This window comes from Triturus cristatus, chromosome 1_2 (genome assembly GCF_964204655.1).
Source record: "Triturus cristatus chromosome 1_2, aTriCri1.1, whole genome shotgun sequence".
Classification (NCBI taxonomy): Eukaryota; Metazoa; Chordata; class Amphibia; order Caudata; family Salamandridae; genus Triturus; species Triturus cristatus.
Window position 1 is genome coordinate 1,181,928,387 of NC_140580.1, and position 21,480 is coordinate 1,181,949,866.

A 21,480-nucleotide genomic window follows, 5' to 3' on the forward strand; every position below is an offset into this window, starting at 1 on the left:
CATTGGCACGACTACACTATCTCCTAGTACGCACACCCCAAAGCCACAGATAACAAAACACGCCTAGTACATACTGAGAGATATCTTGAACCACTCCTCACTATTCACTTAACTACGGCACCAAGGTACGCCTGACGCCTGGATACCTGGGAGTTAACAGACTGGACCACTTGGAAACTTGTCCAAGAGGAGACATTCGGCTACTTTCAGACAAATAAGGGGTCGGTATCCTCCGGGCTGGTCCTCTGGGGAAAAGAAAAGTCGGTGCTGAGAGGTCAATTATTTCCCATGTTATAGGAAAGAAATGGGATAGTGAGGCCAAGATACTGTAGCCAGAGGAGGAGATATAGCTAGGGAAAGTCCTGCATAGAGGCTCCGTATACCAATTACGCCAATCCCATCTCAGGGAGTGAAATCGATAAACGCTGCAGCAGGAAGCCAGAACGCTCTATAGGGCCAAGCAAAGTAAGATCTATGAGCAGGAGGACAAGACAGGCAAACTCCTGGCCTGGCTAGCCAAGAAGGAGGAGGGCTAGAGATGGATCTCTGCGATCCGAACACCCCAGGGCATACCCACTGAAACGGCAGAGTGTACAGCACATGTATTTACCTAATTTCTGCAGGGTCTTTACAGCCTGCACACAAAAGTAATATGTCCAAATTTATTGCTGATATCCCTGTCCCACGCTTGGAGAAGTAGGATAGACAATCTCTTGAGGCTATTACGGACAAAGATTGTGGAGGCCGTTTCTCAACTTAAAAGCAGGTGGATGCCAGGCTTCCCTCTAGACGCTTTCAAGTGTATTAAGAGTAGGGTGGTGCAACCACTGCAGGACCGGTTTTATAAATTGACGGTGCAGAGCTGGTTCCCCAATGTCCTCAGGCAGGCGCATATAGTTATAATGTATAAACCAGGTAAGGCACCGGCGAATTAGGCATCCTATCCACTGACCGCTCTTCTAAACACCGAAGTTAAGATACTTGCAAAGGTCTTAGCGAATCGCATCATGCAGGTCAAAGAACGCCATTGTGGCCCCATGACGAGTCGAGCATTATGTCATACACACACTAGATACAAATTCTGGCGTCATTGCAAATGAATGTCTCGAGGACAAACTTTGAGGAAAGCAGCAGTGATTCTGGAACTCGATGCAGAGAAAGCATTCTCTGAAGTGGCCATTCCTTGCGGATCGGAGAGGATAGGCTTTGGACCCTCCTTTCTGGCCTGGGTGCGCCTTCTGTACTCGGTGAGGGTCAGAATAAATGGTACTCTTTCAGCCTGGGCAGAGGCACGTGCCAGGGCTGTCCCCTCTTCCCTATGCTGGACTTAGATGGAACAGAGGCTGGGAGGATGCTATCTCCTGCACACGAACAATGTCCTACTTTACCTAGCAGACCCCTACGACACCATATCAACAGTCCTCGAGAACCTCTGCATTTTTGGCTCATTTGTGGACGTTAGCATCAGCTGGGGAAAATCAACTGCCTACTCCTTCACATTTTGGCACCCACAAGCTGAGTGGTCCAATCCACTAATATGGGAAGAGACGGGGCTCACATATCTAGGCATATATGTAACTAAAGACTAGAAATTGTTCCATGAAGGCAACCTGGACCGGGTGCGGACAGGCTACCACCGCAATGTGGCACATTGGATCAGCCTCACCCTATTGGTCACAGCGGAACTATACAACATGATCTACCTCCTGAAATTCTTATATATCCTGCAAAATTCACCATTTGAAGTCCATGGTAACTTTTTTAGGATGGTGGAGGCAGAGACTAGAAACCTGCAAATCCCGCATAGCACTCTCCACCCTGACCAGACAGCCAATAGATGGGGGAATCGCACTCCTGGATGTATACTATTGGGCAGCTCAACTATTAGTAATAAACGACTGGTCCTTCGCGTACCAGGGGGAATCTCCCTTTAAGCAGACCGAAGGATAATGGATCCTCAGGGCAAGGTGGGGGGATTAGAAGGACCAGACAGAATCTTGCACCTCCTGGAGCCTACAGCTGTGGTAGTCAAGATATGAAAAAGGGTGAAGCATGTGGGTGGACCACTGGACCCTAGAGACGCCACTATGGGAATCAATTAAACAGGCAAAACTACATGGGGTGTCGGCACACTGGCAAGGGGACATACTGGGTATTTCAAAACTCGGGACCTGACAAACTAAAAGGGATGGTTAACATTTGAATACCTGCAGAGGCAATACGACCTATCAGGAGGTCGGTCCCTATGCTAAAACAATACTCCACCAACCCCGACACCACACCCAGGACATGGAAGATGACTGTCCAGTCGAATACATGGTACTTCGGACTGCGTTACATAGACACACCATCTCCCAAATATATTCTACAGTCCTGGCATACTGTCAACCCTCCCTACAGGTATAAAGAGAAAAATGGGAGGAAAACCTAGGCAAAATAGAGGATGACGAGTGGGGGGCTGCATGCCAGTACCCGGGGGAAGTGGCCATTCGGGCCAGTTTCCTACTAATCCAATTGAAACTTCTACAGTGAACGTACTTCACACAAAAAAGGCTGCACGCAATAGGAGTGTCTAGCACCAACCAGTACCGAAGAGGGTGCGGCAGGCTTGGCACCCTATTACCCATGGTCTGGGAATGCCCAAAACAAGATAGATTTTGGTCAGGGATACAACACAGACTCTTCCAGGTGGTGGGCGACAACCTGGTATTTACTCCCAGCTGATAGCCAAGGGAGACCTGGGGGGGGGGGCCTTGACAGATGCACTTTGGCCCTCTGCAATACAGCAGTGGCAAGTAAAGACATTGTGAGCAAATGGGGACGTGAGGTCCCTCAAACCGTTCGCAACTGGACTTATAATATGCAGTGGTGCTGACAAGCAGAGGAACCAATATACAGGGCGAGAGAAGGACTCCAAAAGCACCGCAAAATATGGGGCCCATGGCAGGAAGACATGGAGGAGTGAGGGATAACCACCAAGACCTAGAGATGGGGTTAGTGAGCGCAGTCCAACCCTTGAAGCTGGATATGAGAGACTCAAGAGGCCAGAGGGGTAGAAAGGCTGAACATACTGATGGGATGGGAGACATCCTTAGAATGGGATAGAACTTGCTGCCTTTTGTTCACAATTGTGCCGAGGAGCGCAGGAATACCTGCTCGTGGGGGACCGGCATGCTGCAGGCCGCCGGACGCCCCCGCTCCCTCCATAGCCCTGTCAGAGGGCTGGGCAGCGGTACCCACATTGCATGAGGAGCCCACCTCAGCCCGGAGGCCTGCATCACCCGATGGGAGCCAGGCCTTGCCTGTACTGGCAGAGTGATCCTTGATCCGGCTGCAGGTGCCCATGTATGCCGATGGGAGGTCCTGCCCTTCCTGCTCCGCCAGCCCTTTCCTTGCTCCCACCGTAAGCCCCATTCGGAGCCGGGAGTGCTGCGGTCTGACCGGGCCCCGCTGCGACACAGGAGAGTGAAAGACCCTCAGCGGATCCTGATGTGTCACCGTGCCGGCTACCCAGGAGGACGATAGCAGGCGGCCAGGGGGACTACTGAATCCCTACAGGCCTGCGAAACCCTACTGCCTCTAGTCATGGGGCAGCAGGGGGGCTGGGACCTCCTGCTGCCCCATGACTAGAGGCAGTAGGGTTTCGCAGGCCTGTAGGGATTCATAAAGTGACTGGCAGTCCCCCCAGCACTCAATGGACCCATCACGTTTGCTTCACCGCACAGCAGTAGCACCCAGAGGCCCTCCTTTGAGGTGCAGCGCTCTCCTACCAGTCTACATGATATCAGCAGATACCTGCACACATGTCCCTGGCATGTACCGGCATGGTGAAGCCTAAACAGGGGTGCCTCTGCTTCAATAAAACAACAGACACCCATGCCATGTGACCCTCTGACTCAGACATGTTGACACTCCAGATCCCGGAGTCCAAGTCAGACTCATTCTGCCACGTTAGCGGAGCTATTGCAGGCAATACTTCATATGAAAGGCACCTTCGAAATTAAGATCGACACAGTGGCAATCGACAATTTACTACTCCAAAAATAACACAAGAAGCTAAAAGAGCGAGTGCATGGGTAGGAGCCAACTATGCAAGAGGCGGTACCAGCGGTCGTGGCTCTCCAACGCACCACTGACAAACAGAGACTGGTCATCAAGAAACCACAGGCTCGGGTGGAGGATGCTGAAAACCACTTGCGGTGAACAAACAGTAGGTCTGCCCGAGGGTACGTACAGCCCCAGCACAGAACTCTATCTAGAGGACTGGCCGATTGTCTAGGTGTATGACCACCACCCCACTACGTGGCTTTGAGTCGATTGGGCCTACAGGGTTCCAGGATGCCGCTCCCACCCAAGGCACCTCTGCAACCAATGATGGTACACTACAGGAGCCGTCCTCCAGTGCACGAAGAAACATACCCAATGGTGGAGGCACGACACGAATATTCTCCAATGACACAATGAAAGGACAGAAGTAATGGAGCTCCTTTCTAACAGCTAAATGGAAACTGTCAACTGGAAATAACACACTATAGGAAAGTGTCCCTCTTTGCATGGTTACCCCCCACTTTTTGCCAGATTTCTGATGCACTCTGAGTGCGCACTGGGGCCCTGCCAATCAGGTTCGCAGTGTCTGTGTTCTTTCCCAAAACTGTACCTTTATTTCCACAATTGGCACACCTCTGGCCAACACATAAGTCCCTTGTAAAAGGTACCCGTAGTACCAAGGGCCCTGTGAACTGAGAGGGTCTCTAAGGGCGGGCAGCAGCAGCATGTATTGTGCCACCCTGAGAGACCCCTCACCTAACACATATACACTGCCATTGCAGACTGTGTGTTTTGGTGCAGACAAAACTGAAGAGTCGACATGACACACATGCCTGTGTACAATGCCCACAACCGCTACCTGTGGCATAGGTAAGTCAACCCTTTATCAGGCCTCACAGCCCTAAGGCAGGGTGCACAATACCACAGGTGAGGGCACTGCTGCATGAGCAATATGCCCCTACAGTGTCTAAGTCCATTCTTAGACATTTTAAGTGCAGTGAAGCCATATTGAGTGTATGGGCTGGGAGTTTGTCATTACAAACTCTCCAGCTCCATGATGGCTTTACTAAATGCTAAGGAATTTGGTATCAAACTCCCTCGTGTCCAGCTGACTGGTCTGCACCAGCCAGACACACACAGACATTTTTCTGACCGCCTGAGGTGGGGCCATCGTAAGTGCTTCACACCTATCCCCAAGCAGGAACAGCATTCAGGGCCGGGAGCCTCAAAGGTATATGCTAGCCAGGGACTCTCCAGCTAGTGGAAATGCCCCCCCCTTCACCAAGCCCCACTTTGGGGGGCAAGGTCGGTGGGAAAATTAGTAGACAGGAGAGGTGTGTCCCCTCCCTGCCAGGACCACCCGTAAGGTGCCCTAGACTGAGGTGACCCCCTCCTTTGGAAATCCTCCATCTTGAATAGAAGGATTTGACCCAATCAGGTTAAGGGGATGCCTCCCACCAAAGGGAGTGGACATTCTAAGGGTGTAGCCACCCTAAAGGCAAGTAGCCCAGTGGTTACCAATTGCCAGTATCTGTAACACCCCTAAATTCAGTATTTATGGACAGCCCTGAACCTTGATACTCAGATTGCTGTGTCCCAAGCCGAAAATGACAAAGAAGACGTCATGCATCCTATCCTGTCTCCAGCACAAAGACCCCGCTAAGAAGAGGACATCTGTCCGGTTGCCAGCGACTTCCAAGATCCCCAGGAAGACTGCCACTTTAGCCAAGACCAAATCTCCTGAGGACAGCAGCCCTGTCTAGAAAAACTCCATCTTCAAAGATTCCGGATCCAGGCGGATCCACGACCCCTGCCCACTCTGCACCTGAAGCCCACGGCCAGAGTTAGAGTTGCTCATCTGTCCTGTGAAGTCTCCCCAGTGATCCTGACCTCGTCTCCATCGGTGGCTGACATCTTGTGGACCCCGAAAGTCACCTGCAACGAAGGGTCCCACCAACCGCAACTGGCTCTGGTAAAAAAAGACCCGCCTTAAAAAGATACCCCTGCATCTTCTGCCCCCGACTTTATGGAGCCCACCCGACGGTGCCCAGGTGTCCCTCAACTCTATCCCTTACCTCCCCAGCTGGTGGTCACCTTCATCTAGCCTCCTGGCTAGAGCTGGTAGCCTCTTTGTGCGACCGAGATTCCCCATTGAAACGCACTGGGCACCAGACGCAGAATTTGCACCCTTCACCTGGCCGTCCCTGTGCCACTGGTGGTATAGCTTTGGTGCTGCCTTGTGCCACAGTACTGACCTTAACTGTGTCCTCAAACCGCAGGTACCTACCTACAAACTGTGCTTCTGAGGTACTCTCAGTCTCCATTGACTAACATTGGGCTCAGTGACCTCTACACCGGGCCACCCCAGTGCCGCTGGTGGTGCAGTACCTACCTTGAACTGACCCTTGCCAAGTATTGGTCTAAACCCCCGAAGACTGGAATTGTAAGTTGAGTACTTACCTGCTAATGCAGAACACGGTTTTCCTTCCATAGGATTGCACTACATTCTCATCCTATTGAATACAAAAGTACGCCCATTTCTATTTCAAAGTTCTAGTGTTCTGAATCCAGACCACAAAGGTATTCTGACTACTGTACTGCATTGTTTAACTGCTTTGCAAAACAATTCCAATTGCAATTGAATAGTATTGCTACTTAAACTGTTACTTACCTGCAACCGAGTTCCTCTTAGTTTCAAAAATGAAATATAGTAATGACTTTTTATATGCAACATTTGATCTCAGATTAACCACAGCACCGAAACAGCCCTCATCGCCGCCACCGACGACATCATGGCCCTGCTGGACAACGAAGAAACCACGGCCCTCATCCTCCTGGACCTTTCAGCCGCCTTCGACACGGTCTGCCAGCACACCCTACGCACACGCCTCCACAACGCAGGGATCCGCAACTAAGCCCTGGACTGAGCCACCCCCTTCCTCACCGACAGAACCCAGAGTGTCCGCCTCCCTCCATTCCGATCCAAAGACACCAAGATCATCTGCGTTGTACCCCAAAGATCGTCCCTCAGTCCGACACTCTTCAACGTCTACATGGCACCGCTCGCCAACCTCGTCTGACCGCCGACCTCAACATCATCTCATACGCTGACGATACCCAGCTGATTCTCTCCCTCACCAAGGCCCCCACCACCGCAAAAACCAACCTCCACGAAGGAATGAGGGCCATCGCCGAATGGATGAAGAACAGCCACCTGAAACTGAACTCGGACAAGACGGAGGTCCTCATCATCAGATACACCCCCTCCACCTGGGACGACTCATGGTGGCTGGCCGCGCTGGGAGCTGCGCCGAACCCCACTGACCACGCACGCAACCTGGGGGTCATCCTGGACTGATCGCTGTAAATGACCCAGCAAGTCAACGCGGTCTCTTCCTCCTGCTTCAACATGCTCCGCAAGATCTACAGATGGATCCCCACCGGAACCAGAAACACAGTCACCCAGGCCCTCGTCAGCAGCAGACTGGAATACAGCAACGCCCTCTACGCGGGAACCTCGGCCAAACTCCAGAAACTACTATAGCGCATACAGAACGCCTCTGCACGCCTCATCCTCGACAACCCCCGCCACAGCCACATCACAGCCCACCTGAGAGATCTGCACTGGCTCCCCGTCAACAAGAGGATCACCTTCAAGCTCCTCACCCACGCTCACAAAGCACTCCACAACACCGGACCAGCGTACCTCAATGAACGACTCACCTTCAACACCCCAAACTGCCAGCTTCGCTCCGCTGACCTCGCCCTCGCCACCGTCCCCCGCATCCGACGAGCGACCACCGGCGGCAGATCATTCTCCCACCTCACCAACAAGACTTGGAACACCCCTCCCATCCGCCTGTGACAGACCCAGGACCTGCTGACCTTCAGGAGACTTCTCAAGACCTGGCTGTTCGAGCAGTAGCAGCATCACCACCCACCCGGCCCCCCCCCCCCCCCCCCCCCATCACAGCACCTTGAGACCCTCTACAAATGGATCGATTGATTGAGTGTGTATCATTTCTTGCCCGAGAGTGTACAACAAATGCTTAACACAGCCCTCTGATAAGCCTAACTGCTCAACCACACTACCACATATAATAGCTTTTAGTATATTCTACTTAAGTCTCTGGGGATCCAATGGACTCTGTGCACACTAGAACTTACTTTGGTATAGTATATACAGAGCCTGCTTCCTACAAATATGCTCTGCTCTTCCTGGCCAGGTTGTGAGTTGTGAGTTGTGCACGACAAGACACACTTCTTTGACACCCCACATGAAGTTTGGGGTTGGCTGAAAAGCAATGGAACAGAAACGTCAGACAAACCGTATCCGCGACCAAGCAGCGACAACAGAAGTCCTGCTTCGGCCACCGAGAATCAAAGGAAAAACCCACAAATCAGCAAGCGGCTACAGATAGTGCCTTGGTACTTGAAGTCCTAACTCAACGTCGCTCCCCTCTCCTTCCATGGCTTCGGATAATGCTGTACTGGACAGTTTGAGTTTAGTGAGTGGAGACTTTGGGCCACCTTGACTGCTGTAGGGCCTGTTGGTTACTCCAGGAACTGCTGATGACCTGAGGAAGAAATAATTTTAATTTTAAGTGTGCAAGGATTTGAGGAGGGGCAGACTGATGTATATGTCAACATGCATGCTCGCCCGGCGGCTTGCTGTGAAGGGATGTTAACCTTGGGTGATTCTGGGCATGGGGGGCCCATAACTCACTTGAATGTAACCTGTTGATGCAAGTGGGGCTCGCTCGGGAGTCCTAACCCCATTCGCTGGCCACCCCTAACATGCTAAAAGACTTCCACCTAATGGATCTTATACACATTTTTTTTCTTTGTAAAGTTCTTTGTTATTGTTTTGTTATCTGTTCGGATGGCCACAAATGTGTTACTATCTTGCCCTGGGGTGGAAGTTTACTGGATCCGCAATGTCTAGTTCACACACTCTACAGGAGAGCTCAAGAGGGCCATTGCTGCCGTTAGGGGGAGACTGCTGATTATTCTTATCTACTTGTTACAGGATTGAAGGTGGAACGGCTTAATTGAGAGGGGCAGGACCGGATCAAGCGTGACACGGTCTACACTGATGGCTGGCCTGCATTACCTAGAACGTCAGGGGCCTGGGGACACCAACTAAGAGGCACCTTTTCCTCTCTCATGTGATAAGGCATAAGGTCTAAATAGCCTATATTCAGGAAACAAACCTTAACCCCTCAGAATTAACAAAGGTGAGGAGAAGGTGGTAATGTCCTATCACCCAGCGTGCCCCTTGGTCTTCCGAGTAAAATGATACCCCACTTGTGTGGTTGTCCAATGCAGAATCGGCTAAAAAAGTATTTTTCAAAACATTAAGCGCATAGAATTTGCTGTGCTTTACCCTTAATCCCTATGTTTTTGTCCCTTCCCAGTCACAGGCCCTTGGCCCACCCACACAAGTGAGGTATCATTTTACTCGGGAGAACAAGGGGAACGCTGAGTGGCAGGACATGTGTCCCGGCACATTGATCCCACACACAAATGTGTCGAAAAAGTGATTCAGCTAAATTTGAGGTTTGAAGGGGATTCTGGGTAGGGAAATGTTGGGGGACCCACGCAAGCCATACCTTGTTGGACTCCCCCGGGTGTCTAGTTTTCAGAAATGTGTGGGTTTGGTAGGTTTCCCTAGATGGCCGTTGAGCCTGTGGCCAAAAACCCAGGTGCCCCCCCCCCTTGCAAAACCAGGTTGTTTTGTGATAGATAATTATGAGGTCTCCACAATACGTTTTGGGCCTTTGCTTGTCGCAGGCACTTGGCACACCCACACGAGTGAGGTAACATTTTTATTGGGAGATCTGGGGGAACGCTAGGTGGTAGGAAATGTGTGTCAGCCCGGTGATCCCACAACTTTCCTACACAGAAATTTGAGAACATGGTGATTTTTTTTCCAGCTAAATTTGAAGTTTGCAGGAGATTCTGGGTAGGAAAGCGTGGGGGATCTATGCAAGCCATGCCTCTCTGGACTCCTCAGTATGACTAGGTTTTTGAAATGTGTGGGTTTCTCAGGTTTCCCTAGATGGCCGCCGAGCGCGGGGCCAAAAACGCAGGTGCCTCGCTTGCATAACCAGGTCATTTTGTGATAGATAATTTGGATGTCTCCACAATACCTTTTGAGCCCCTCCCTGCTGCGGGTACTTGGCCGACCCACACAAGGGAGGCACCATTTTCATTGTAAGACCTATTGGAACACTGGGTGGAAGGAAATTTGTGTCAGCCCGGTCAGCCCACAATTTTTCCACACAGTAATATGAGAAAAAATAGATTTTTTTCTGCTAAATTTGAGGTTTGCAGGGGATTCTGGGTAGGAAAACTTGGGGGGTCCACGCAATTCACACCTCCCTGGAATCCCCCGGGTGTCTAGTTTTCAGAAATGTGTGAAGTCTCCACAGTACATTTTGGGCAGTTTCATGTCACGGGCACTAGGCTTACCCACACAAGTGAGGTACCATTGTTATCGGGAGACTTTGGTGAATGCTGGGTGGGTGGAAGTTCGTGCCTCCTCGCAGATTCCAGAACTTTCCATCACAGAAATGTAAGATAAATCTTTTTTTTTTTTTTTACAATGGTTGAGGTTTGCAAGGTATTCTGTGTAACAGGACCTGGAGAGAGCCACACAAGTCCCCACATCCTGGATTCCCCTGGGTGTCTGGTTTTCTAAAAATGTATAGGTATGCTAGGTTTCCTTAGGTGCCACCAGAGCGAGGGTCCAAATTTCACAGCTAGGCACATTGCCAAAAAAGGGTCAGCTTTCACTGGAAAAATGTGATGTGCCCATGTTGCGTTTTAGGCCGTTTACTGCTGCTGGCACTAGACCTACCCACACAAGTGCAGTACCATTTTTATCGGGAGTCTTGGGGGAATGCTTGGTTGGTGGAAGTTTGTTGCTCCCCTTAGATTCCAGACCTTTCCACCACAGAAATGTGAGGAAAAGGTGTTTTTTTTAACTAAGTTTGAGATTTGCAAGGGATTCTGGGTAACAGAACCTGGTGAGAGCAACACAAGTCACCCCATCCGGAATTCCCCTTGGTGTTTAGTTTTAAAAAATTGACAGGTTTGGCACCTTGCAAAAAAAATGTCAGTGCCTAGTGGGCTTTCTGGGGAGGGAAATTGGGAGCTAATGCCCCCAGGGGTGCAGAAAGACTGTGGCTAAATTTTTCTGTCTGCTGGGTGGGGGCTTTGGTATACCCATTCTGAGAAGCTCCCACTACGTATAAAAAAGATATCATAATCACTAGCGCCTAGTGGGCTCTCTGCTCCCCCACCCCGCCCGGGGCAGTTCAGGGGCTACTGGGGGTGGTGGGGGGAGGCAGAAAGACTATGGCAATTGTTTTGGGATAGGGGCATTGGCATGCCAATTCTGGCCAGCCCCCACCCCTACGCATAAAAAAAAAAAATCCCTGGTGCCTTGTGGGCTTTCTGCCCTCCTGTGGACAGATCAGGGGCTATTGCCCCCATCTGCCTCCTGGAGGGGGCAGAAAGACTTACCTTTTTTTTGTTGGAAAGGGGGGTGGCATCGGCATGCCCATGCTGGGCAGCCCTCCACCCCTGACCTATAAAACAAGCATTTACAATGCAATGGTCTCGGCAATATTATAGGTAGAGCTATTGGTATTGCTCATTATTTTTTTATCATTTTTGTATCCCTAAATAAATGGCATTGTCATTTCTATTGGCATTAGCTTTTTTTGCATATGTGATACCTATTGCATTAGCAGAGAGAGAGTGAGGTAGTGAGATAGAGAGAGAGAGTGAGGTATTGAAATAGAGAGTGAGGTAGTGAGAGAGAGTGAGGTAGATAGAGAGTGAGGTAGTGAGATAGAGAGTGAGGTAGATAGAGAGTGAGGTAGTGAGATAGAGAGAGTGAGGTAGTGAGGGAGAGGGATGTTGTGAGGTAGTGATATATAAGCATAGAGTGATGTTGTGATGTAGTGAGATAGAGAGAGAGGTAGTGAAAGAGAGAGTGAAAGTGAGTTAGTGAGATAGAAAGAGTGAGGTAGTGAGATAGAGAGTGATTGAGGTAGTGAGTGAGAGAGTGAAGTTGTGAGGGTGTGAGCTAGAGAGTGAGGTAGTGATGTTTTGAGAGAGAGAAGTTGTGAGATAGTGAGGTAGTGAGATAGAGTGGAGTAGTGAGGTAGAGAGAGTTATGTAGTGAGAGAGAGTGAGGTAGTGAAACAGTGATGTAGTGAGGGAGAGGGATGTTGTGAGGTAGTGAGATGTAAGCAGAGTGGTGTTGTGATGTAGTGAGATAGAGAGAGGTAGTGAAAGAGACAGTGAAAGTGAGTTAGTGAGATAGAAAGAGTGAGGTAGAGAGATAGAGAGTGAGTGATGTAGTGAGTTAGAGAGAGAGTGAAGTTGTGATATAGAGAGTGAGGGAGTGAGAGAGTGAGGTAGTGATCTTTTTAGAGAGAGAAGTAGTTGAAAGTGCATTTGCTCTGAGCTCATTCACGAATACAAATAAGTGTTACAGTACTTACATTTACTTTTTAATTGTGTTCTAAAGTGGAGAACATGGACTTCATTATATTTGTGCTGAAGAATCGCAGGGCTGTGGCTACGAGAATTGGCTGGGAATGCGGTCACTGGTTCGAATACAAAGATTGGCAGGGTACAGAGACTGGCTGGGTACAGAGACTGGTAGCGCTGAGATTGGCTGAGGGTGCAGGGACGTGCTGACTGGCTGGGTACTGCATCTACAGAGGCTGGCTGGGGGTACAGAGACTCTCTGGGGAGCAGAGGCTGACGCACGTCATCCTTCCAATGGCCAGGCGGCCACTCCCTCACCGGAGAGGTAAAATAGTGACTCTTCACTCCACAAGTATGGTGATCCGAACCATATAATAGTCGTCGATCTCGTGGGGGTCAATACATGTCTATATTATTAGCCTCGGTGTTCTGACATACCGCCAAAGCGCCGAGAAACAATGCTGAACCAGCGTCCAGCGCCCTCTCTTCCACTGGAGCACAAAGTACTGTAAAGTAACGTAGATGAAGGAGGCTACGCGTTCAGAAACGTGTCTCCCCTGAGAGTTCCATGGCACTAGACTAACACAGGCACTTAACATGTGCACTAGTCTGGAAGAGATTCGTTCACTTTCCAGCACCATGATAAGCGTGTAAGCTTTTAATTCTGTTAAGAACACTAGTGCTAAACCGATGGGAGTAAAACGGAAATAAGTGCCATATGAGATGAACTGCTGGTCAAGACTTAAATCCTACCAAAGCCGACTCAGCCTTCTATCCTAACAAGGTATGCAAGTTACATCGGAAAACAAGAACAGCTGATGTTTACAGCACTTGGAAACGCAGGATGTAGAATGGAGCGCTATCTGTAAACAATGTAATACTGCAAGCACCAACACCACAAGCTATGATGAATGCCAGCTGAGTACACAGATAATGCCGCCCGCCCACTGATCATTTAAAGCTCGAAACCGATGGGAGTAAAACGGAAATATGTGCCATATGAGATGAACTGCTGGTCAAGACTTAAGGATTCCCGAGCCCGGCGCCGCACGCAACGCCCTCGGAGCTTCGCGTGAATGCTAAACAAGGCAAGAACAGCTGATGTTTACAGCACTTGGAAACGCAGGATGTAGAATGGAGCGCTATCTGTAAACAATGTAATACTGCAAGCACCAACACCACAAGCTATGATGAATGCCAGCTGAGTACACAGATAATGCCGCCCGCCCTCTGATCATTTAAAGCTCGAAACCGATGGGAGTAAAACGGAAATATGTGCCATATGAGATGAACTGCTGGTCAAGACTTAAGGATTCCCGAGCCCGGCGCCGCACGCAACGCCCTCGGAGCTTCGCGTGAATGCTAAACAAGGCCGGGTGAGATTACTAGCTGTAAGGGGCCCCACCTACAGAGAGAGTCTAACAAGGGGGAAAGGCGTCCAAGGCACGGTGCGGATCCCTGCTCATCGAAGGGCAGCGCCGCCAACTATACTCACAACAGCACGAAGATCCTCACGGCCAGAGGACAGCAAAACAATGGCGGATGGAAGCTCCGAAACTTTTTCGGATTCGGGGGCGTGTTCCTGCTGTTCTAAAAGGGCGTGGCTAAAAAGTGGAAAGAACAGCAAGGAACACGCCCCCGAATCTGAAAAAGACGGAGCCTATTTGGAGGGACGGCTCTCTCCTCCAATGGCGGGCCTCCGTTTAGGACTTGGGGGGTGAGGATGACTTCAGCACCACCTACAGCACAAGGCTTGTCTGGCTAGAAGAGGAGGAAACTGATTTTTGGGCTGTGCTTGATTGCCAGGGGTATGGGGGTTAGAGGCGGGCAAAAGGGAACCTAGATGCATGGTTAGATCAACCTACTTGCTGAGGGGATTGGTTACAAGAATGTGTATGCAGAAAAAGTTACCATGTATGCTAATAGTTCTATTGCAGCTGCAAGTTCTATGTTATCATGTGATGAGGGAATATATTTTGCCTTTCGCTTGTTGCAATGGCTTGATTTTCTTTATAAAATGGAAATAAAGCATTTTTTTAGTATAAAGTTACGACAAACATCTGATTAACAAAGCCTTTCATTTGCCCATTTCAATTTAATGACCAGCAGGTTAGTTTGGGAGATGCTGTTGCACTTAAAGCGATTTGAAGGAATGTACTGTATAGTGAAGTATATAATCAGATATAACTGCTTATTGCTATACTGCAAGCTTTACACTTTTGTTTCCAAAGTAGTGCAAGATAGTATACTTTTCATCAATCTAATGCACAAATTAACAATTTTGAACACATCAGCGGGTCTTTTGCACCCATTCGAGGCCGCTATATCATGAGCCAATACTCAGTTGTGAGCTGGTCCTTGAACAGACTCTTAAGAATTCCAAAGACCAAATTCTACACAGAACTTCAGCACAGCTTTTTATTTAAATATGATGCAAAATCTTCATGGCAATACTTGCATGTGGCAATAAAAGCTGGCTCTTGCAGGCACTAGGGGTCTTTGAAAGTTTAGTTTGTGACCACATAGCTTCCAATGTGAGAGCCTCAGGAAAACCTACAAAGATTTTTGGGAAGGTTAAAATATTTTATGAGTGCTTGTTAAATAGCACCAGATCCGGCAATAAGACTGACTTACCCTGTGGCCACAGATTGTTATACGATTTCTGTGGAACCACGGAAGAAAAGTGTGGTAGTCTGTTATTGTACTAGGAGTTTGGTGCCTTGATATTCCAAGTGTAAAACTGCTGATCATCATAGGGTAGTGTAATACTACTGTTTATACCTCAGCTTTACCACGTGAGACCAATGTTTATTATCATTTGACATGAATGTTTCCACAACTCTATGCAATGCTTCATTATCTAAAGTGTTCAAATGAGCAGTGCTGATCAACTTTTGTGCAAAAAAAACCTTTGCATCAAAATTTGATACAAATGCTACAGCATAATAACTTACTTCCCAAACCACTAGGCCCTAGGACTCTAAAACGTTTTGTTAGTTCATTAAAGGGCCGTGCTAGACACCTCGGTACTGTGTTTGCTTCACACCAGTTCTGGATGGGTAGACAGTTGCACTTCCCTTTGTGACCAGTTGCTCTTGAGGGCCTGTATTTACACCTTGAAAAATTAAACATGCTTCTCTGTTGTCCATGCTATATTAAAAAAAGAAGCAGGAAAAGGCGATACCCTGAAAGTAATTTATTTTCCTTTGTTTGATGCTTTCAACTACAACTCTTGTTCTTATTTTAGAAATTATGAACACAGAGGGCGGAGAATAAGAAAACTACATTCTTTATGAGTATAAAGAGACTATTTGCCATTTATATTCTTCCATAATCTCTGCCCCTTTAAAAATCAATGTTGGCATAAGATTGCAGCGAGACGTTAGAACCAATCACTCTTTGACTATGTACATGCCTGTTTCATGAACCCACAAGTTGTGACGCATACTCTGATATTGCAGTGTTGTGTGCTGGTCGCAACAGGTAATATACACATAGCCCCACATGTCTTGATCTGAGCCCCAATTATAGTTATAGACGCAATTGCAGTGCACCTTATAGTTGTGTTGATTTTGTATGTACTCTTATTTATTGTGTGAGCACAAAACTTATGCCAGGGAGCAGGTGTGCCACAATTGTGTATCCAATGAGACCGCTCCTCCTGCTTTAGAAATAGGTACCCAATACAACTTCCCGGTACTCTGTTAAGCAGCTAAATATTAACTATGAATTATTTAGCTGCTGGAACAGTATCATGATATTTCTCTAAATTGGTGCTTTAGTTTTAGACAACAAAGGTCAGAAACAAAACTAGGCAACCTTTGACTGCTATTTCTGAGCTGTACGGTCTGAAAATAATGTAGTAACTGACATAAATATGGGGTAAATAGGGTTTCTTTATTGACTGCAGGCCCACAGAGGCAGGTGCTCGCTCTGCGGTGCAGCACAAAAGCTTGCGCAAGACTATGTTAAACTCAACAGAAATAAAAAAAATGCATATATACACTTGATAAAACAAAAGGTACGCCTGTTTCATTCTGCACATCCCAATTGTGTCTTCAAAACTGTATGTAGCCTGTGTAACATTACACACGGACACATTCACTTTTTGTTTATTTTAGGCACTTGGAGGTTAACTGATTAAGTCATCAGGCCTTAAAAGAGAGGTGCGCTTGTTTGGCATGATTCTAAAATCTGTGAGGCCTTTCTCAACAGCGTCTGTGAACACTCCCTGCTTTGAGAGGAAACTCGGGCAGGGCCTCAGGATGCCGCCGAACTGGAGATGAAAATGCATCTCTTCGCATAACAAAGGGACAATTAGCATCGCAAGAGACCCGCGTTCTCTTAACTCTGCTGGGGGATGGGCCCTGCCTCGAACACCTTTCTACAGAGAAGCAGCGTAGGATGCAGGTGTGCAAACAGAGGCTGTCTCTGTAAAGCTTCAATCTACGATCAGTCATACAAGTGCAACTGTTAAGCGATGCATGATTTTAAAGGCGCAGCTAAGTTTTGTGTGGAAATTGTTTCATTTGTAAATACTACAGCTCCGTTTCGAGCTTGCGCAGGCTGAAAGGCTTACAGATCTCTGATCTCTTCACCATCTGAACGTTTGGAGTTACTGTGCTCAGTTTTGTAAGCTGTTCACGTCTTCAGTAGTGTGCACTATAAAAGGGGATATGAGAGGAAACAAAATCTGAATGCTAAACAAGGCCGGGTGAGATTACTAGCTGTAAGGGGCCCCACCTACAGAGAGAGTCTAACAAGGGGGAAAGGCGTCCAAGGCACGGTGCGGATCCCTGCTCATCGAAGGGCAGCGCCGCCAACTATACTCACAACAGCACGAAGATCCTCACGGCCAGAGGACAGCAAAACAATGGCGGATGGAAGCTCCGAAACTTTTTCGGATTCGGGGGCGTGTTCCTGCTGTTCTAAAAGGGCGTGGCTAAAAAGTGGAAAGAACAGCAAGGAACACGCCCCCGAATCTGAAAAAGACGGAGCCTATTTGGAGGGACGGCTCTCTCCTCCAATGGCGGGCCTCCGTTTAGGAAGCCAGCCAATGGAGGAGAGGCAAAAAGAGAGGCGGGCTAAGGAGCCACTCTAGGAAACATTAAATCTCGACTTCCGGTTCTGCCTTCGGCAGACCGGTAGTCCTCGACCTAAAAAGAATCCCTGGTGTTTAGGGTACTTTCTGCCCGGCTGCAGATTGGGGCTAATGACTGGTTATGCCAGAATTTATAGGAGGGAGCAAAGGCCCTTGCCCAAGGGGCCGCTCCCCCCTCCCTGGTGGCTAGTGGGTGAATCCCTGCTTGGGGATTGCCCTGCTGGGGATCCACTAGGGACTGGTACCATTGGAAAGGGGACATTCTCTACTTTCCAAAGATACCTCTCCCATGTGTTTCGGTGCTCGGGGGCTGAGATAGCCCCACGAGCACTGAAACAGTGAAACTGAAACTAAGCTTCAGTTCTGTTTTCAATGTAATGACAACAGCGCGCCATGCACGCGATAGTCATTACATTGAAAGACAAGCATTGGCATAGCCAATAGGTCTCGCCTTTGGGACCTTATAAGTGTTTAGTTATCCAGCACAATATCCTTGGTGCAACAACATCAACTGTTGCATGGATATGCACTTATAAGGTCCCAAAGGTGGGACCTATTGGCTATTCCAATGCTGGTTTCCTCTTTCCATGTGCGGTGCATTCTGTAGCACACGTAGAAAGAGGAAACACCGCTTAGAATTGTTTTTGTGCGGAAGGTGCCCCTATCTGCACAAACGAAATCCTGCCTACATTGGCACTAGGCTGCAGAAATGGCACCAGCGCAGGCAAAAATGTCAGGAAAGCACTGAAATACGGTACATTTCTGCGCTTTCACTTTGGCATAGAGCAACGCAGCAAGGTGCCTTGCTGTGCTGCCCTATGCCAAAATACCATAAATTAGGCCCATGGTGATTTCCAAACCGTATGCATGTCCTACAGCGCTTCGACGACATGGATGACAACACAAATAATGTTGAAATGAAGAGAATAATCAATTAGGTAACCAATTGGAAAGCATTTTAACAGTCAACGCCAAGGCCTTGAGCATTATGTCACAATTCATTTGTTACAGATGTCACAAATCTATTCTGCAACAGCATCAATGACATATTCATGAGAGTGTTGCTTGTACTGAATTGGTTAAAAAGCTGTCTATTAATTATTGGCAATAGGGTCCTAGGACCATAATACCCCTAGCAACCCTTTTCTTTATCTTTTTAATATCAGCGCCAAACCCAAGAATAAAGGGAAACTGGGGTTTGACGCCGATTTTTAATCTTTATACCCCCTGGCCAAAAAATCTTCTCACCAAGTGCTCCCTGAAATATTGGTCGAGCCCACCCTGACCTTTAGGCTTCGGGGTGTCCCAATGATGAAGCATGACACCACTAGGGTGTGTGAGGGAAAATATTAACAAAAGGACTTGCCTCCTTCCCCACGCCTCGGTGGTGTTACTCACTTCAAATAGGGCACACCAACACCTGAGCTGGCAGCAGAGTTTTCTATTCCTGACTGGCCCCATTACGGGAGTACTTATTGTGATTTAGTGTTTACCCCGGGAGGGTGTACTCCCTTACAAAGTTCCTCTCGGCCCCCTAACCTTACTAGGGATCCGTCCTAATATAGGTTTGTGAATTGTATTAATTTGAATTGCCATAATAAATAATACATAAAGAAATTGTTTCAAATAATCTTCCAGGTGTTCAACTCGCAGAGGAGATTCAGAAACAACCATAATAAGGCACATCTACTGACAACATGGCAACGTTTTGGCGGGAAGCCCCTGATGTCAGATTGCCTCTGAAACTGAAGTGAAGACAGAGTGGTTGGCATAGCTCTTATAATATATTGTCTTCTGTCAGTCATACTCATGAAGATGCAGCAAACACTCAAACGACGGCAATCGAGGAAAAAGACTGAACAGCAAAGAACAGCAGATTCAAGTTTAAAAAGTGAAATATAAGGATTCATGTTTTTATAGATGAGCAGTTAAGTTTTTTGTGAAATAACTGAAAGCATCACTCATTTTCTACTGTGGCATAATTTAGAGAGGCAATACAAGTTTTATGAACCTCTCTTAAAATAAACAATAAAAACGCAAAGCAATGTTTAATACATGTGTTAATAACACAATGAAAGTTGGTGAGTTGGAGACAAATGCAAACGTTTGTGATACATACCCAAAGCTACAGCAAAGCTACAACAATAGCAGACGAGAAATAAAAAAAAGCGAATAGCCACATTTCTTAAAGAACAGCAAAGTGAAATAATTCAGCATGAGGAGTGGAAGGAATGTATGAAAACAGAGGCTTTATTTGGGAAAACGAGCTGACTTTCGAATGATTCCTAATGTCCTCGGGAACTACGGTAAACAAGCATTGGCCGCGAAAGCACTTCATGAGCCATGACGGCTCCTAACTGTAAAACAATGAGATAAGAAAAGCAGACGGCGGCTGCGCGCGTTCACGCGCACATGCACACAAGCTTTAGGCCAGGGTAGCACTTTGAAATTCCCCTTACTAAAGTCGATCAAGCAGCGCATGCGCTGCTCTAGGCTCGACCTAAAAAAATAAAAAAAAAGGCCTAGAGATGTTGAGGAAGCTCTTCGCCACCTCCCGAGGCAAAAATGTAATTTTGTGTACCTGTGCACATGACGGAATGGTTCCGTCATGAGCACAGGTGGTCATGACGGAACCATTCCGTCATGAGCACCGAAAGGGTTAAGAGTTGGTACATATGTTGTTCAATTTACAATCAAGAGATAGAGCAATCAATATGGGTAGACCGCCTCTTGCTCTACCAAAGGTCCCTGGAATGGCAGGAGTGTAAAAAAAAGTAAAAACCGACTTAGTGAAAGTTACTTGACACAGCACAGGTTTCCATGCAGGCAAAACATTTGTGGCCCTTTCAAAAGGTCTGCAAGGGGGACGTAGCCAAGATTGCAGACGGGTGGGAAGCACTATCAGCTCTCTCTGCTCCCCGCCGACAGGTCCCATCGTCAACAGCCCTCACTGTGCCAAGTCGAGCCCCCAGTCTGAGCACTGCGACCCCCAGAGGTGGGGGACAGATTGTGGGAGCCATTCCACGTCCATACAGAGATTAAGAGGGCTGCCCAGGCAGCGGAGGCCGCACACGCCCCACTCTGCTGCTCGGGAGCACTGCCCCCCTGGAATTTCTTGAGCAGCTGTGCATCGGCCTGAGCCCTGTTGCTGGTCCGCTTGCGCCCAGACGAGGCCCCAAGTGGCGCTGGAGCTGCCGCGGGAGGACCGCAAGACAAGAGACTGACTGCATCACACCATTGCCCCATAGAAGCAGGTCCCTCGGGAGGAGGCTAAATCGAGGGCTGCAGGGCAGTTGGGGGAGGGGGGCAGCCTGAGGAGATGGTGGGACATTTCCCATAGCCACGTGTGGACCGGGAGTCGTTGGGCCCATACGGGCTGGTGAGCAAGTCCTGTGGACCCCCCCTCTGCATTACAGCTGCCACGGGGATTGGAAGGACCCTGACCTCAACGCCGGCCTAGCTCATCTGGTCCAAGATCTAGCATTTACCATCTCTTCCTATTGGGGGCCGTGGAGCCCTACACCCCAGCTCCCTGCAGCTGCGAGAGAGTGAACGGTAATGGGGGATGGGGCGCCTCTGCCAGACTGTCCATGCTGATCCTGATGGGGTGAACTTCCTGGGGACGGTGATGCAATTCCTCAAGCCTATCGCTACCCACCTTGGTTCCCGGGACCACCCGGATTTCAGACCCCTACAGGAGAGGGTGAGACCCTTCCTGGCCCCCCCCATCATGGCCTCAGGAAAAGGCAAGAGGGACAGGGCTGTTAAAGAAATGCTCCAAAAACAATCAGGGGTCCAGACCGGAGACCTAGCCTCACCAACGA

The 21,480-nt window shown here is 48.6% G+C and overlaps 1 protein-coding gene across 1 annotated transcript in view; it reads right to left on the minus strand.

The window, feature by feature from the left end:
- The window catches only part of PTGES2 (prostaglandin E synthase 2), a 110,174-nt gene that overhangs the window by 69,508 nt on the left and 19,186 nt on the right, over positions 1-21,480 (minus strand). Inside the window, exons 2-3 of the mRNA XM_085624896.1 lie at positions 19,776-19,792; positions 14,051-14,159 (exon numbers count right to left, since the gene is read on the minus strand). Coding sequence (XP_085481022.1) covers positions 14,051-14,159; positions 19,776-19,792 — 126 coding nt within the window. The remainder of the gene's footprint in view (positions 1-14,050; positions 14,160-19,775; positions 19,793-21,480) is intronic.